This window comes from Aedes aegypti, chromosome 3 (assembly GCF_002204515.2).
Source record: "Aedes aegypti strain LVP_AGWG chromosome 3, AaegL5.0 Primary Assembly, whole genome shotgun sequence".
NCBI lineage: Eukaryota > Metazoa > Arthropoda > Insecta > Diptera > Culicidae > Aedes > Aedes aegypti.
Genome location: NC_035109.1, coordinates 297,286,370 through 297,304,017, shown reverse-complemented (window position 1 = coordinate 297,304,017; position 17,648 = coordinate 297,286,370). Strand labels below are relative to the sequence as shown.

Genomic DNA, 17,648 nt, shown 5'->3' with positions numbered 1-17,648 from the left:
TGGCTTTGAACATTGCATCAATCATTAGATTCAATTGTTCAGTTAGAAAATTAAAATCAGAGGCAGACATGTCATGTGATTTCCCATTGGAATTTCCGGTGGACGAAGAAGCGGAGTTACCTGTGGCGGTAGAGTTTTTTCCATTTGATTTGAAACAAGTAGAATGGGTACCCATGGATCGAACAGGGGAGGAGTTCGAATTTCCTGCTACGTTATCGGCAAAGGATTTACCGTGGGTAGATACATTCGAAATTGAAAGATTCGAACAGCTACCCGACGGATTAAAATTAGTTTGTGAATGAGCATGATTATGATCTTCCTGGTGGGTATGATTCATGATCAAGCGATCGTTAACTGAAAAATGAGCATTGTTCGATACTCTACCAGGCAAATTCCGGAAACGACCGTTATCGTAACGGATATTATCTTCCATCTGCCTGGTACGAGCCTCAATGACCCTTTTGCGTGAAGGACAATTCCAAAAATTGGACTTATGGTTAGCCCCGCAATTACAGCATATGAATTTGGTGGTATCTTCCTTCACTGGACAGACGTCTTTGGCGTGAGAAGAACCTCCGCAAATCATGCATTTAGCATCCATGCGACAATTTTTTGTACCATGACCCCACTTTTGGCACCGACGGCACTGAGTGGGGTTCTGGTAATTTCCTCCAGGTTTCTGGAAATGTTCCCATGTCACACGGACATCAAACAAAAGTTTTGCTTTTTCTAAAGCTTTAATATTATTTAATTCTTTTTTGTTAAAGTGAACTAAATAGAATTCTTGAGAAAGCCCTTTCCGAACAATGCCAGATTGGGTTCTCTTTTTCATAATGATTACTTGAACTGGGGAAAATCCAAGTAAATCATTTATTCCATTTTTGATCTCTTCAGGTGACTTATAGTCACTTGAGAGACCTTTCAAGACAACTTTGAACAAACGTTCAGTTTTGTCGTCATAAGTAAAAAAATTGTGCTTCTTCTCTTCAAGATGTTTGAGAAGAAGTTCGCGATCTTTAAGAGTTTCCGGCAAAACGCGACAGTCTCCTTTCTTTGCGATTTGGAAGGAAACCTTGATTCCCCTAATGGAGTTCAAGATCTCCTGCCTAAATCCCGCAAATTCGGAACAACTGACCACGATAGGCGGCACTCTTTGCTTCCTCATTTGAATCAAAGAGCCTGGGCTAGAGGCTGCTTCGATTTGGTGTTCGGAAAATTTGTCTAGAGCATCGAACTGATTGCTCATTTCAATACAATTATTCATTTCACCCTTGGAAGAAAGTTCGCATTCCGGAGAAACGTCCTTTCTTCCATTCTTGCCACGTTTAGTGACAGTTTTAAATCCCACTTTTTTGGAAGGAAGTTGTGAATTCAGAGATTCACCCTTCCTTTTATTTGTTGTTGCAACCATGTTTAGTGAATAAGAAGACGTGACCTTCGAGAGGTTTTTTCCCAAGACGGTGTCCAAGAAGGATTACCACCGTTAGCTTTCGCCAACGGGTCCAACGAAAAATCGAAGGCACGGGTCCAAACAAGGATCGTAAAGGGATCAATAGTAGAAAAATAGTACTGAAAAGTACTGTTTTAGTAGCACTGAAAAGTACTGTTTTGAATTTTAGCACTGAAAAGTACTGTTTTTGTAGCACTGAAAAGTACTGTTTTATTGCTTTAGGTAGTTTTTAAGAAAACTTTCAAGAGCAGAGAGAATTCGTGTACGCACAGCACGAAGGTACGATGCGCACTGAAAAGTTTTACATTACTTTACCTCAATACAGGCTCATTAATGGTCTCGAGATACAAACTACCTACGTAGAATAATGCGGTCACCAGGAGCATATATTCACTTCATATTCAAGTAATTTAGGTTTGATTCATTTTATGTTCAAGAGATTCTGTTTGCGTCACTAAATGTTCAAGTGAATCGTGTCAAAGACTCGAACTTTCCATTTTTCAAGGCTTGATCAACTAGGATACAAATCTTAGAATTGGGATACTGATGAGTTTATTTGTTTCTATATCTTGGCCTGCGTTTTCAGAGGCATTCAATTGTTTATTGGAGCGCTGCTTCCACCTTTCAATCATCTAACGTTCGTGCGTCAACTTCCGTCTAACCTTATGCGGTGATATTAAGGAAAACTTTTTTAGAAGTTTATACACAGATAAACCAATTACTTTCTTAAACTCTTTCTGTCAACTGTCGAACCAATCGAACTAATCAAAATGTCTCATTTATCTCACTTCCAGTATGTCTGAAAAGCAAGCCGCTGATCATGTCGAAGTTGAGGGGGAGGAACACGACGCCAACTACCAGCCTCCGCCGCAGAAGACCATCGAGGAAATCATGGCAGCCGACGCAGAGGACGAAAGCTTACGAAAGTACAAAGAAGCCCTACTGGGGGAAGCTCAATCGGAGAAAATTATCTTCGGTAAGTTGCCATCACCTTTGGGGGATAAACCAAGATTAGAACTAATGAGATTTTAACCGTTCTTTGCAGATGATTCCGATCCACGGAAGGTTATAGTGAAAAAGCTGGCGCTTCTGGTGGCGGACCGTGATCCCATGGAACTGGACCTGTCCGGTGATATTTCTAAGCTGAAAAAGAATGTAAGATTTTGATGGATTTATCCAGAAATCCAATGTTGGTGAACTAACTATGAAACGATCGTTTCAGGTTTTCGTGATTAAGGAAGGCATCCAGTACAAAATCCGTATCGATTTCATTGTGCAGAGGGAAATCGTTCACGGGCTGAAGTATGTCCAAAAGACATACAGGATGGGAGTTCCCGGTAAGTTACACATTCAAACATCATCTATCCTCTTTTGAATGTCTCAGGGCATCCGGACTCAATGCTTGGTGTTGGTTTTCTAATATGTTTTTTTTTTTATTTATTTAATTAATGTTCAACTCTCGTCGTAACCTTTTTGTCCTTTGCTTGCGCTCCGTGTCAATCCGATTCCGGTGAATTATTCATAAACAAAATATTCGTCTACGAATGGGTTTCGGTGCTTTGCGAATGAAACTGTCTGGCTCCGTATTATTTTTAACTACAATCCTCAAGCAATTCATGGTAAGCGGTCGTTAGCCGAAGGTTTTCAATCTTGAGTTGTTGGTTCTGTTAGTGATGTAGGTGGCATAGAATTTCACGAGCACCAGGCCATAACTACAGCGCTGCTATTTAGTTTTAGTGAAACACAATTTCGCAGTTTATCATCGCACACACTTATTTTTATTTTTTTATAGTACATCATTTTGTAAGTGCTAATCATTTGAAATAAGGGACGTGATACTTGTTATCTGTAAGCAAAAGCAAACCGAAAAGATAACACTCGTACGGGTGGTATTATCTTCTTTGCAATAGATATGAAACACAAATCGTGATTTTCGTTTCTAAGTTTTTTTTCAATAACTTCCACTTATCTTTGGACTGGCTGCCAAACATTCATCCAAAACATTTTTTAGAAGCGGTCATACAATGTCATACAATTAATTTCTACTGATGATGATTCGGACCCGCTCATACACGTTGACCGAAAATTCTCATATACCGTAAAGTGCCGTAATTCAGCGCAGTTAAGGAATAAAACGATTCAAATTGGTAATTAAAAATTAGTATTGCATCAACAAAAAAGCTTTATGGGTGGATCGCTAGCAAATCTATTCAAGATTATGGGAAAAATATAAACTAGACTGTATTCATAATTTACAATTGTGATTTTTTTGAAACAGTTCACTCGTTGAAATTGCCTAATTCCGCGCATTTTTTAAACGCTTTCCCATATTCCGCGCAGAAGAATGCCTAATTCCGCGCACTCATGAAACAATCAAATTAACATTAATTTTGATAAGGGGCTGCATCCATTAGTTACGTAACACTTAAAATTGAAAATTTTCAACCCCCTCCCCTTCCGTAACAATTTTTGTATGAGAAAACGTAGAGTTTTGTATGAACCGTAACTTTTTAGTCTCGTTCAGTTTTTTTATTAACTTTTTGTCTATCACATGAAATAAAGATAACCAAAACCGTGGCATTGGTACGTGTGAATTTCGTCTAGGACAAAGTGAGGCAATTTGGCCATCTTAAGAAAAGTCGTAATAATTGAAATTTTTAGATCAATACACTAGATACGCACGATTTCCGTCGTCTTAAAAAAAAACACGAATGAATTTTTCGTCGATTCTTCTGTCGATGGGGTGATATGAGCACCCTATTTTATGTTGTGAAATTATCCCATGGAATCTAACAATTTAATTATTTTATTCACTGAACTGGAAAGTTTAGAAATGAAATACTCTTTCGAAATCTACTGAGCTCATATTTGGCTCAAATATGCTTCTTATTGCATAGTTTTAGACAATTCGGTCGAGAAAAAACCCCCATCTTCTTCTTCTTGGCATTAACGTCCTCACTGGGACAGAGCCTGCTTCTCATCTTAGTGTTCTTATGAGCACTTCCACAGTTATTAACTGAAGCTTTCTTTTTCAAAGTTGCCATTTTTGCATTCATATATATCGTGTGGCAGGCACGATGATACCTCATGCCCAGGGAAGTCAAGGAAATTTCCACTACGAAAAGATCCTGGACCGACCGGGAATCGAACCCAGACACCTTCAGCATGGCTTTGCTTTGTAGCAAACTGCACTATTCATACAATACAAGGACCAGTTCGCATTATTGCTTGGAATCAAAGAGTTTTAAGCAAATCAATTAATGATATCCACTAATGCCACGGGTAACTGAAACTTAACATCCATAAATTACGTCACACAAAATATGTCCATTTTCAATCCCTCTCCCCCGTATTATCATACTTTTTGTATGGAGGCTTCGAAAATTATCTAGAGATCTTAAAGTTTCCGTGAATCATTCAGAATGCCGGCTAATTTCAACCGAGATCCGCACAGCCGAGCTCGTGAAAAAAATCTAAGTGTGTATAGACTATTTTGTTGGGGCTGTGCATAAACCACGTGGTATTTTTCCCAGTAAGGGACCGTTCATAAATGACGTAGCTTTTTAGGGGGGAGGAGAAGTCTACGATTTTGCTACGAACCATGTATTAAGTATGGGAAAATAAGCTACGAAGGGGAAAGGGGTGTCAAAAATTGGTCAAAAGATGCTACGTCATTTATGGACGCTGCCTAAGTGGGCTTTCCCGATATTCCGCTTGTACATGAAACGTATGTATGCATAAAGTTACTTTTCAGAGAAATAGACAGATGTGAAGACGGATATAGCATGTTTTACTTGTCTGTTGTTATGCGAAAAACAGTGCGCGGAATTAGGGCATTATGAAAAAAGACGTGGCCTAATTCCGCGCAATACTTTTCTGAATAAAACTCAATAATTATGCTAATATTTGATAAGATTTCATAGAAGCACCATGAAACATATCTTGCTACAGATAGTAGTTCCATGGAATATTGCATAAAAAATAAAACATTTTTAATAAAGAAATCGCGTTTGTTGTTGTCCTACAGTCTTAGCGCGGACGCTAAAAAAATTAGAAAAATAACGTCTACTCCGACGGGCCTTCACTGATTATTTTTTTATGCCGCGAAAAAATGCCTTATTTGCTTTTATTTGTGATTCAAACTTATTCTTAATCAAAGTTGTGATAAGATAAGGTACCGCGGGGCAAGTGGGTAAATGGGGTAAGCGAAAACAATTGATATATTTCACTGAATATGTGAAATAACGTTTTGAACTCATGCGTAAACCATTGAGGCCATTGAGAACATTACGATAGGTAAGATATTTCTGAGATTTTTCAGCCATTATTGCATAATAGAGCGAAAAATTGTTAACCTGTCAACTGTTACTCCGTAACAAGTTGGCAGCGTACAATCTTATTTTAATATTTTCAGTGGAAAAAAAGTTGCGGAAAATAATTTCCTGTACCACTTCTTAGTTGTCCTCTGTGACAGTTTCAAACTGCAATAAAAAAAGTTTTAGAATTAATTCGACGTAGACCTAAAAATAACTAAATTTAAACACCGTCAATTTTCTTATCAGGTGGGGCAAGTGAAAAGTTTATCATTAGAGATTGAATTTGTGTTTTCTCTTTAAGTCGCCATAAGTAAACATGGTTCGCAATTATCATAGAAAAACATAACGTGCTGATAATTCAAGAAACACTATACTTAAGCGTTAAAAGCTATTAGAAATCATGGAACTTCTCTAAAAGATGTTGCCAAACATTGCAATATTAATATGTCTACTTCGGGCAGCCAATTAAAAGGAAGACGTTGACTGAAAAGTTGCACAGGGTGTCTACTACCTGGAAAAACCTGGAAAACCTGGAATTATCAGGGAATTTTATTCAACCTGGAAAAAACCTGGAATTCTCAGGGAATTTCGATCACAATCAGGGAAATTATTTTGAAGCAGTAATTCATGATAGAATATGTTCACGACAAAGGATTTTTGCGTTATAACCCAGAGCTATCATTAATTGCCACAAAACTATCTTCATTCGAAAAAAATTCGGCTGCGCCGCTCTCCAAAAACTATATGAGCTGTTCAGTGAGAATTCTTTCGAGTATGAAATTTCATCAGCTTATCAAAACATGATTGATGTTTTTAATGTATCTAAATTTATTCGGTAAAGAATTAACATATCTAGGGCTGGTAGCAGGTTTGTTTTTATATACAATTTTTTTGCAATTCTCTAAAAAGTATCTATTTTTGATAAAAGGTGTCTGAAGACTCTATTTTAACCAAAATAGTATCTAAAGTCTCTTTTCTTTCCTTATCTTGCTTGCAGATAATTGAGATGCAAAATTTCTTCTCATATTTCTCGAGAACAGCCTCAGGAAATATCCTTGTGGTTTCTCCAAAGATTTTATTATGAATTCTTCAAGAAATTGCTTCAACATTTTTTTCATAGGATGCTTACAGGAGTTCCTCCATAATTTGCTTCAGGAAATCCTTGAACATTTCAACGTTAATACCTCTAGAAATTTTTCTCAGGCAGTACTTTGAACAAAGACTATCTTAGGACTTCCTCCAGATATTTTTTCACTAACTATCCAACCGAATTCTACAGTCGTTAATCAAAGAGATATCCAAAGTTTCCCACAGAATTTCTCCCAAGAAAACTTGACAAGAATTTCAACGCCATTTCGTCTACGGTTATTCCAAAGAATAGATCCAAAAGCTCCTCGAGGGGTTATTCGAGTCAATATATTGAGAACATTTCAAATAATTTCCTCAATTCGACCTGTGTTTCATCATTAAGTTTCTTTAGAGTTTTTTCTCTAGGAATTTCTCCAGCATTTCATCCAAGGATCACTGGAGTTCATCCAAACATTTTTCAATGAATTTCTCAAAAAATCCCCATGGAATATTGAAAAGTTCTTTTAAGGTTCCACACAATTTAACACCACAGCAATTTTTTCTATGAAATGCTTCGACTGTAGGAATGATTATTCCTACACAATTTTCTAGTAATTTCGTCCAGTATTCCTGGAGATCCTGCGCAATATCCTGCGAGATATTATGATTTTTCTTTTTTTATTATCGTAGCAATAATCTTGGAAATCTTCTAAACGTTCTTCAAGAGTAAGTCTTCCTGAAAATCCTCTTTAATCAAGGGTGGCCTAAGAAATTACATAAGTAACTGTAACAGAAGATACCCATAAATTTACGTCAAGAATTTTTTTTAAATTCTCAGCTTTCTGGGAAATTACATTCAAATTTCCTTGGTGAAAACTCCTGGGAGAATTCTTGAGGAAAAGGTTTTGAAAACTTCATTGAGAAATATCTTAGAATTAATAGAAGAATTTCCGAGTAGAAATCCTAGGCGCAATCCTGAAGGTAGAAATTTGTAGTCATAATCTTATAAAAATTCTAAAGAACAATTTTGTAGAAAATCCTGAGAAATCCTTGGAGGCATCTGAAGAAGTTTCTAGTTGAATATTACAACATGTTTTAAACGGGAGTCTTGGAGGATGTTCTAGGAAAATCACCGGATCCTAGAGGACTAAGGGTTTTTTCACAAAAAATATCTGAAGGAATTTCTGATGAAAGCCTTGTGGTATTTTTTGTGATAATGTTTAGAAAAATCTTGGTTCTATTTTGAGATATAAAAAACAAAATTTTTGGAGGAATTCCTTAGGAAAATATTTGGAGAGTGAACATCTTAAATATAGATATGAATCCATCCCTTTCGTAATGTCGTCGTAATACATCAATGAATGTTTGTCCTTTACTGGCATATACCAGATGTGCTGGTATGTCGTCGTAATGCCGCAAAAAAATATTTGAAAAAAAAGTTTTAAACATATTTTCAGAGAAATGTCTGGTCTGATTAAACTATTTTGTCCTGGTTCCTGTTAGGTTTCGGTTTTTGATTACTGTTTTGTCTCTTTTTCGGTCTCTTTTTAATTACTTTTTAATCTCTTTTTTACTGGAAAGAGGTTTCTAAATTTCATATTTTCAATAATTTTTTAAATTATTGGAAAATATTTAACATCACAAAAAAAAATTTCGAAAAGTAAACTGGAACTTGAACAACAATCAATTCGAAATTTCGTAACAATCATGACTAATTTAGAACTTTTTCGAATGAAATGCAAACCTTTATAATTTAATCATATTACCACAGTCAAATGTTATACGGTCGAACGCGATTACCCAGGGGCTTGATAATCCGTGTTTCTATCATAAAAAATGGATCCGGGATCCAAAAGTTTTACGAATTATTTGTGTTAATTTAGATTGTAGATATATTGCCACATATCCAAATAAAGTTTAATTTAGCGCCCATGAAGCTGTCTAAGTTATCCAAACGACCGATGGAAATGAATGGTACATAATCTGTACAAAAAATACTTTCAAGAAGACACATACTGATGCACTTGAAAGTTCCGTTCATTAATTTGTTTTAGACATATAAAATTACAGTATTTCTTGAACGTGGAATTATTTTTATAAAACCTGGAAAAAAAACCTGGAAATATCAGGGAATTTCATTTTGCTGAACGAGTAGACACCCTGTTGCAATATTAGAGAACACACGGAAATCTCGGGAATGTCTATGTAAAGCTAGTTCAAAACATAAAAATGGGATATAGGTCTATCGACATAAAAAATATTCTAAATACGTTATTGAAGGATTCCGTTTGATTTCTCCCGAAGAGTTATCCGACGTTGTATCCGACTTTCTCAAAAACAAATAACGAGCGGTGGGAATTATACAGAGCAGAAATGCAATTGCTGTCCTATAATGTAAGAACTAACATTGGAAATGTTGCAGTTATAATGTTGTCGAATCATTTCAACTAACATAACTGAACAGAAGAAAATTCAAGTGAAAAGAATAACATTTTCTTTGTTTACATATTACTAATGTTATTGTTCATTGGGAAGCCTTAACAAATGTTAAAGCTTATAGAAATCTGTTTATTTTTGAATTTATTATTCAAAACGGTAAACTTTTCACTTGCCCCACTTTTGGGGCAAGTGAAAAGTAAGGAGACATTTTTCAAAAACTTTTTCTGTATTTTTTTTTTTATTTTTCATAAAAATCAATTTCAGCATGCTGCTTATATTTGGTGGGAGTCAAGCTAAAAAATATACACGACCTCATTTGTTTCAATTTAAACTCTCTAGAATCTGAAGAATCTCAACTATGCGAATTCCATTACCCACTTGCCCCACGGTACCTTAGATATAGGATAGGTGTGCCATAGTGGGTCCCTATCCCGCAATAAGTGATCATTTACTTGATTTCAAATGCTGAATCGTTCTGTAGGTTTGAGTAATAAAATATCAATTATATGTAGCTTATTTGGTAAAGCACTCGTCTAAGTTGTAGGAATTCTTAAAAATATGTTTTGAAATTTTTGATTCAATCTTTATTCTGCATTCTTGCGTTAAGTCCCAAATAATACCAAATAAAGGGCTTATTTTTCAGCTTAGTGCTCTGTGAGCACTTCAAAAGTTAATAACTGAGACCTTTCTTTGCCAATTGTTCATTTTTGCATTTGTGTATCATTTAAATAAATTGACAGAATTTACAGATCTTGGATCGGACCAGAACTCGAATCCACCACCCTCAGCATGGCCTTGATAGTTTGTCGTTATGCGAATTTCGAGTCTGATCTAGTTTTTTACTCAAAAGCGTGGTTTTGCTGCGGCTATCTGGGCCCATGCAATTGCTTCATATCATTATTATTATTATTATAGTTGTTTATCGCCCAAGGCGCGTTATCAGTAACTTTATCCAGGAATTGTGTTACCTAGGGATAAGCTACAAATGTTTCAAAGTGTAATTCAATTTAATTAGGCTTCAACATCTCTATTTTGATATTACACTTGATTTTAAAAACAATAATCTATAGGCACAATGATTTTTCGATTCACATAATGACTGCTAAACACGAAATAACATCTGCCGAGGAGTGCTTCAAAAAATATTTCCATTTTAACTTCAAATGCTTTTTAAATTAAAGTTACAGGACAAAAACAATTTTGAAGACTTGTTACAATATTCGGGTTGAATTTGTATCAAAGATTCTGTCGAGAATTTTGCCAAGGTTCACCACACTTATTCAAGAATACTGTCCCTGATTAGGTGTGGATTGGAGTGCAATTGGTAAATTTGAAGCAAGCGGTCGGTTTTTCGTCGCCAAAGTTGAAGTGTTTTCTTGTTTTCGCATTTTTCCGGCAGTGCGCTTGGTATATTCCAAATAAGCGGGTTCGTATTTTCGGCATTGCCGAAGTGAAAGTTTGGTTCTATGCTCGCGTTTTGCTGGGCAGCTTCTCTTTGAACGAGGATGGAACATCAGCTGGTGAGCTCGTTTCATGCTTTTGTTTCTAATGTGTTAAAAATGATGGTTAGGGGGGGTCTGTAGCCTTGAGGTTACGCTTTCGCTTCATAAGCGAAAGGTCATGGGTTCGATTCCCAGCCCCTCCACAAAAAACCCGTCCAGCCACCAGAAGACGCCTCTCGGAGGACCGTGCTTTGGGGAGCACATCCAAAAGTAAAAAAAATAGATCTGTATCGGTCAAGAAGCTACAGATCAACTGATTCCGGCACAGTAGTGGCCACGAGCACAGAGTGCCTTAAAAAAAAAAAAATGATGGTTCACATTATCACCGAGAAGTCGGCTATTGCCAAAAAAACTTGAATTCAAGTTTTGCATAATGTTTGAATGCTTATCTTTTGATTTTTAATTATTAGGAATTCTTTGAATGGTTCGTCACTAGAAGTGCCGACACTTTCATTAGAGACTGATAAATTACTCTTTGGATTGATGTTGCATACTTAGCAATTTCAACCAAATTATATCTGAAATGAAATTCCTATTTTGCATGCTTGCTGGATTGGATCACAAAAATGTTAGATAAATCATACTTAAAATTTCATGTAAACATCAATTAAACCAGTGTTTTATGCAACTTTGGCGACCTGTAGCTAAAAATTGTGACGTACTGGAATATTTCTGAGAACGGCAACAGATACAGCAACCCCAAATATACTAGAGACACATAATTTGGTCCTTGAGACACGCAAAAATGACATTTTTGTAACGCTGTGTAATGGGAACTCCAATACTTGCACACTGAGGGTACAACTCATCCCAAGTTGCATCCGTTGATTCCCTGTGCAAGCAAAGTTGTTCATGCAATAGCGGAGAAGCAAATGCAGGCGGTTAATCATGCTTATGCTTATGCCCTGTCCCGAATTATGTGAAAATATCTTCCTTCGGCGAGGACTCCATTTTTTTGTACCAAAAACCAGAGAAATATTTTTCAAATTTCTGCTTGATGCCCTGCGGACAGCTTCCATTAATATGAGAACACTGTCCGAGATTATCTGTGAATTCTTCGTTCGCTTTACAGAAATTCTTATTTGCCTATCACTAACAAAGAAAATACTTTGAAAGAAATTCACTCGGAATTATTAAGAACTTTTGGTGTAGAAAAGTTTTGACAGTTCCACAATCATCAGAACACAATAATGATTGTCTGAGAGATACGCGGAAGCTGACATATCTGTCAAAGTGTGATCCCAATCGAGCAGCGAAAGCTGTCAAAGCGTGAGCCAAACGAACATGCGTTGTTTGTTTTGAACTTTTCTTGAGGAGTAATGTAATCCGCTTGAAATTATTTCGGTAAAAGTTGTTTTGCAGGGAGTCGTAAGTTCGATTCTCACCGAAAAGACGTGTAACTTTTTCAAAAATTTCGCATCAATTTGTCAATTTAATCCAATTGTAAAGTATATCTTATGTTTAGTTTTTCGGTAGTTGATAAACTTCCACTCGGCTGGTTAGCCGTAAACCACGATCATAATTAATTAAACAAGCAAATTGTATTGCATGTATTAAACTTAATTATAATCTATTGGATCATCGAACACCACTTTGGTTGCAAGCATAGCACAGAACATACAGTCAGTGACATAAGTTAGTAACCAAATGCTGTTTATCCATACAAAATTTCCAAGTTTGGGTTGCTGTATCTCAGCTTCTGGTAGTCCGAATTGGCTGAAATTTGGATGACGAACTACAAATAACTTGAAGTTTTGCCTGTAAGGGAATTTTTACGTCGCAGTCATTTTACATAGAGTTCCAGAGGGTTGTTCAAAGACAAAAGTAAGCAATCGAGAGACTTTTTAATTTAATTCGAAAACGGTAAGTCGTGGAAAGTTGGTATGACTTCTGAAATTGAATAACTTTGTGGAACACACCAACAACCCACAACTTACCGTTTTCGAATTAAATTAAAAAGTGTCTTGGTTACTTACTTTTGTCTTTGAACAACCCTCGTGTGTCAATATGATCGTTAAATTTTCCAAAGCCTGGATCAAGCCATCCAAAAACGCTTAAGGTGATTATAGAACGAAGCCACACCTCAAATTTTCAAGAGCATGAGACTTGAGAACCAAACAGTGCTCCGCGTTGAAAATTTATCCCATTGGTCCCTACCAGCAAGTAAGCAATTTGATTGATTTTCAACACGATTCAGATTCTCCAGTCTTGTGCACTTAAAAATTCAATGTTTGGCTTTGTTTTATAATCACCTTAAACCATATTTCTTTAGATCTAATTAGGAAATTCATGAAGTTTGATAAGTCTTAAGCTAGGCTTAAGAATCTCTAATTTAGTGGCCCTTTCCCCAAGGTAAACCCGGCATGAGATCAAGACATCGAAATACGTTTGAACCTATTTAAACCATTTCTTTTTAGACTTGGGACTCGATATTAAAGTGATTACTGAATTTTCATGTGAAGTTGCCTCAGTACACTCTTCGATAAATCTAGAACTATCGTAATTTCCAAATCAAATTTGAAATTTGTTGAAATACGGTAGAGAAAGATTATCTCGATTTCATTATTTTTGTGTTAAAAATATGCCTCTACAAAGATTAGGCTACTAAACAACTTGGTGGCTCGATTACTCAGAAGGTTACAATGTTTGCATGATCGACGTAACCACCAACAAATACCATTGCTGGGAACATGCGTTTTTGTGCTCCCGGTTGCATTCTTACAGGGTGGCCACCGAACCGGGAAAAACGGGAAAAGCGGGAAAAAGACGGGAATTTGAATCCATCGGGAAAAAGACAGGAAAAACCGGGAATTCGAGATGATCACCGGGAAAATGATTCGGAACGAACATTTTCAAGCTCTACATCTAAAAACCACTAGAAATAAATGGTAGAAAGATGTTACGGTTTATGATATCAGCCATCTGTAATTTTGGACCATTAATTTTCAAACATTAATGATTTGATGACTTGTAGAAATACAGTAATGACCCAATTGTTTCAGCCCCCGATTTTACCTTTCACCGATTTTGTCTACCCCCGATTTTAGCATCCTTTTTTTGCCGATTTTGTCAGTCTAAAATTTATATTTATTTCAATCAGAGTAAACACGTCTATACTGGCAATATTGAGTGCATAAAGTCAATTATGACCTTGGCCACGGGATCGGGAATTACTGTAGTTTACTTTGCTGCTCTATACTTCTTTGAAATGTTTTCATTTTCTCATGGGTTAACAATGTTTAGAAATGCCTATTTTATGATTTTTTCTCATACTATCAGGCCTTGCATTTTTGAACTAATTTATTTCACTCAATGTTTTGTATCAGAGTTTCAAAACTTCTTTCAGAAGTTTAAGAACTCAAACATATTCGATTTTCTTTAATTCCTGAATAATACATCAATAGATGCGAATATTCTTGAAAACAATCTTCTTTTTATGAGAGCCTACTAATGTGTCATTAGTTATCTAATCGACTAAGAATTGAATAACTAACGACGAACGAATTAAATAATAATATCGACTTGTTTGCTTTAACGAGCTCTTCATTTCTATGAAGAAAAAATATTCGAATTATTACGAATTAAAATGATTTTAATTAGAGTAACACTCACAAAAAGGGGCATATGAAAAATATAGGCTTAGTAGCTTTTAAAATAAACTTTTGTCGAAATGAAAAAAAAAAAATAATAATAAAAACCGTGCTAGGTTTCCTAGGTCCATGGTAGTTAAAAGCAAAGGGATGTAAGTGACTGATACCTATTTCAGAGAAAATGACTTAAAAAAACAAGACGGTTTTCTATAAATTATATTATTTTTCCTTTTGGACGAAAAAATCTCCTGAAAATTTCGTTTTAAAGCTTGAAAACAGTAATTCAACTAGAACAATTCAACATCAAAACCGCCAACAATGTCCCCTTTTTGCGTTTGGGCCCGTCGAATAAAAACCGGGAAAATTTTGAAAATTATACCGGGAAAACCGGGAAAAAAGCGGGAATTTCAATATGGATATTTGGTGGCCACCCTGACTTGTATCTGTCGAGCCCCGTTAGTTGGGTAACTCTTACTTATACATAATTCAACTATTTTAATGCAGATTTACTTCCAATTTCACTGGTTGCTTTTAAATCACATCATTTTTTTCCATTTTCTGAATGACAAAAGTTTATGCTTTACGGTGTATGGAATTAATGAATTAATCATAAAGGCATGATTGTCGCCTCACTAATGCACAAATGAACTTATAACATCTCTCTCACGACTCAAATCATTATGATCCTGTTTTTACATTATGTTTTTGTTTGCATCGTTGTGTCTTTTTGCCTGTACTATTCCTATTTAACATTTTTCATTCAATGCGCTATACAAAAACACCTAGAGATTTTTTTGTATTTTCGGTAGCTTAGTTTACTTTGTCATGGGTTTTTGCTTGACAATCCGTTTGAAATGCTCTTCTATGCTACAAACAGTGTTACATATTTTGAGCCTAATTGGTTTTACTGAATAAAATCATGACAAAGACAAGAAAACAAAGCTGCCGAAAATACAAGTTACTTTAAGCTTATTTAGAACTTTTTCCATAATCTAATGTATAAACAAAATTTTTAAAACATCAGTGGACAAAATGACCCAAATGGTCGGTTCGTACCCGCCCAAGAAAGAAATTCAAAGCTACACCACCCCATTCGAGGAGGCCCCCTCCGGCATGATGGCACGGGGCACCTACTCGGTGACGTCCCTTTTCACCGACGATGACAAAAACGAACACCTCAAGTGGGAATGGAGTTTTGAGATCAAAAAAGACTGGCAGTAGAGAATTTATTACATGTTAAGAGAAAACGGCGATTCCGAGGCAGAAATGACGGACGGTGTGCCCTGGATCAATAGTCGCGTGTTAATATACATACATATTATGCATATATCTAGAAAGGAGGAGATGAGGAAGTAAGAGTATTAGCTGATAGTGATACAGCTTCCAGTTGGATTAAGTAAAAAATTTCGTGCTTGCGCACCTACCATAAGTGTGCCCTATCAGTCGTTCATGCAAGCAAAATTGAAACTGAGAGATTACATCAGAAGAAACCACAAGAATAAAAAGTCTTCGCGAGTGAATTTATCGCTTTAAATGTTGCCAGGTATATACATTGCATTTTCAAAGTTTATATCACTCTATGATAGGCAAGGCAATGTGAACAAAATGGAAATCAAGTGAATTCCGTGAGCTCAATTTCTCTTCGGAGGAAAATGTGCACCACAATTCAACTGAAGGTGCATCCTGCCGAGAAAGCAAATGCCAAGGTGAGAAAACAAGTAATTAAGAAAAAAGATTATTTGATTCTTTCCAAACTAGCTAGCTTTTGTCGGTCTGTAAATGGAAAGAAAGTTATGAGAATGTAAACTGTCAACTGGGTGAATGTGATGCTGTCGCAGCCACGGTATTATAACTATATGGTATTATCGTTTCCTTTTTAATGAGTGCTATAAAAAAAACTATTCTCGGTGGATTTCGTGATTTAGAAACATTTTCCATTTGTGTCGCAATCAACTTTATCACAACGGTTAAAATGAAAACAGCAAGAGTGTGTTTTCTCGTCGTCGCTCATTTTGGTTTCTTCGCACTATATAATCTTATAAATCTGCCAAAAAGAAAATAAAAAAGTTATGTGCTTCGAAAAGCAATAAAACCGTATGAATGCTATCCTTTTGAGCTACGCGAAATGATGAAAAACAACAAAGAAATTATATCCAAAAGTGCTACCTTTATATAAGATTAAGATTCAAACAGAAAACATGGAATAAAATCCTAGCGCTGAGACAAAAAGAACAGTTTTTCTAGACATAAATAATAATGAAAATCACTTTTGTCACCGAAAGCTTTAAATGCAAAAATAATGGTTATGCTTAGGAATGATTTCTATGCTTTGTACTTTTGCATTGTTTGGGGTGTGTAGCAATCTTCGATTTTTGCAAGTTTACATATTTCATCCTGTAGTTACTTACGATTCTCGGGTCAATACCTAGCTTCCATTAGTCCAGAAATTGCATTTACGGAAACATTCTATTTTGACTTTAACTTAATACGATTAGGGTCCAAAATTAGCTTTGGAATGATTTTTTTTTTGATTTTATAGTTGCCAGCAGAAAGTTAAGCGGTTTAGTTGAAAGAAACAGAGCCCCCAAATGATAAAAAAATCGCATTTATGAATATAGATTAAAATGAAACAAATTGCGTTGCATAAGTAAGCATAACTGGTCAACAAAAATCAATAACCCTATTTACAATCAAACCGATTAGCCATATATAAACATAGGAAAATATAGATGACACCGCAACCATTGAAACCCGAAACAAAAGCCGATGATAAAATTGATAGCGAAATAGAACCAGTAGTAGCGCCGATATTGAAACATTGGGAATAATAAACGGAAATAAACTACAGTCAGTTTTATGCTCAATTTGTTCAATCAAAGACAACTGTGAATGTGTTTTTTGTTCTTCGTAGTTTGATGTGTATCACCTTCCTTGCGTGTTTTAGTACAATGAATACGTTCCACGATGGTTTGCGATTTTTATAGATTCCTGACACCTTTTTAGATAGTTACATATTTGCTTTTCCTTTTTTCGTGTGGCTACGCTACCCCAGGAATGTATAGGATTAAATTCATTAAACATGCTCAAAAACTTTCTCAGACATCACAAAAGAGCGCCTGTTGAAACTTTTTAATCAATTTTTGGAGTATAACTTTGAAAGGCTGAAGAGCCAAAAGTCACTAAGGAGAAATTACAGTGTTCTTGTACATTTAGGGGGGCCTTTGATTCCGCATTGTCTTTCAGGATAAATTTCAATGTGTGATCTTCTTTCAATTTTAAGGTG

General features: G+C 35.8%; 1 protein-coding gene across 2 annotated transcripts in view; it reads left to right on the top strand.

Annotated features, from left to right (window-relative positions):
• Positions 1-17,248, top strand: part of LOC5577094 (rho GDP-dissociation inhibitor 1) — a 39,985-nt gene extending 22,737 nt beyond the window's left edge. The window contains exons 2-6 of one of the 2 annotated variants that reach the window (XM_021854011.1): positions 2,245-2,426; positions 2,496-2,605; positions 2,673-2,787; positions 3,061-3,069; positions 15,390-17,248. In XM_021854011.1, the coding sequence (XP_021709703.1) occupies positions 2,246-2,426; positions 2,496-2,605; positions 2,673-2,787; positions 3,061-3,069; positions 15,390-15,586 (612 nt within the window). In that variant the 5' untranslated portion in view covers position 2,245 and the 3' untranslated portion in view covers positions 15,587-17,248. The remainder of the gene's footprint in view (positions 1-2,244; positions 2,427-2,495; positions 2,606-2,672; positions 2,788-3,060; positions 3,070-15,389) is intronic. The other variant, XM_001663131.2, reaches the window with a different exon arrangement.
• Positions 17,249-17,648: the final 400 nt, after the last annotated feature.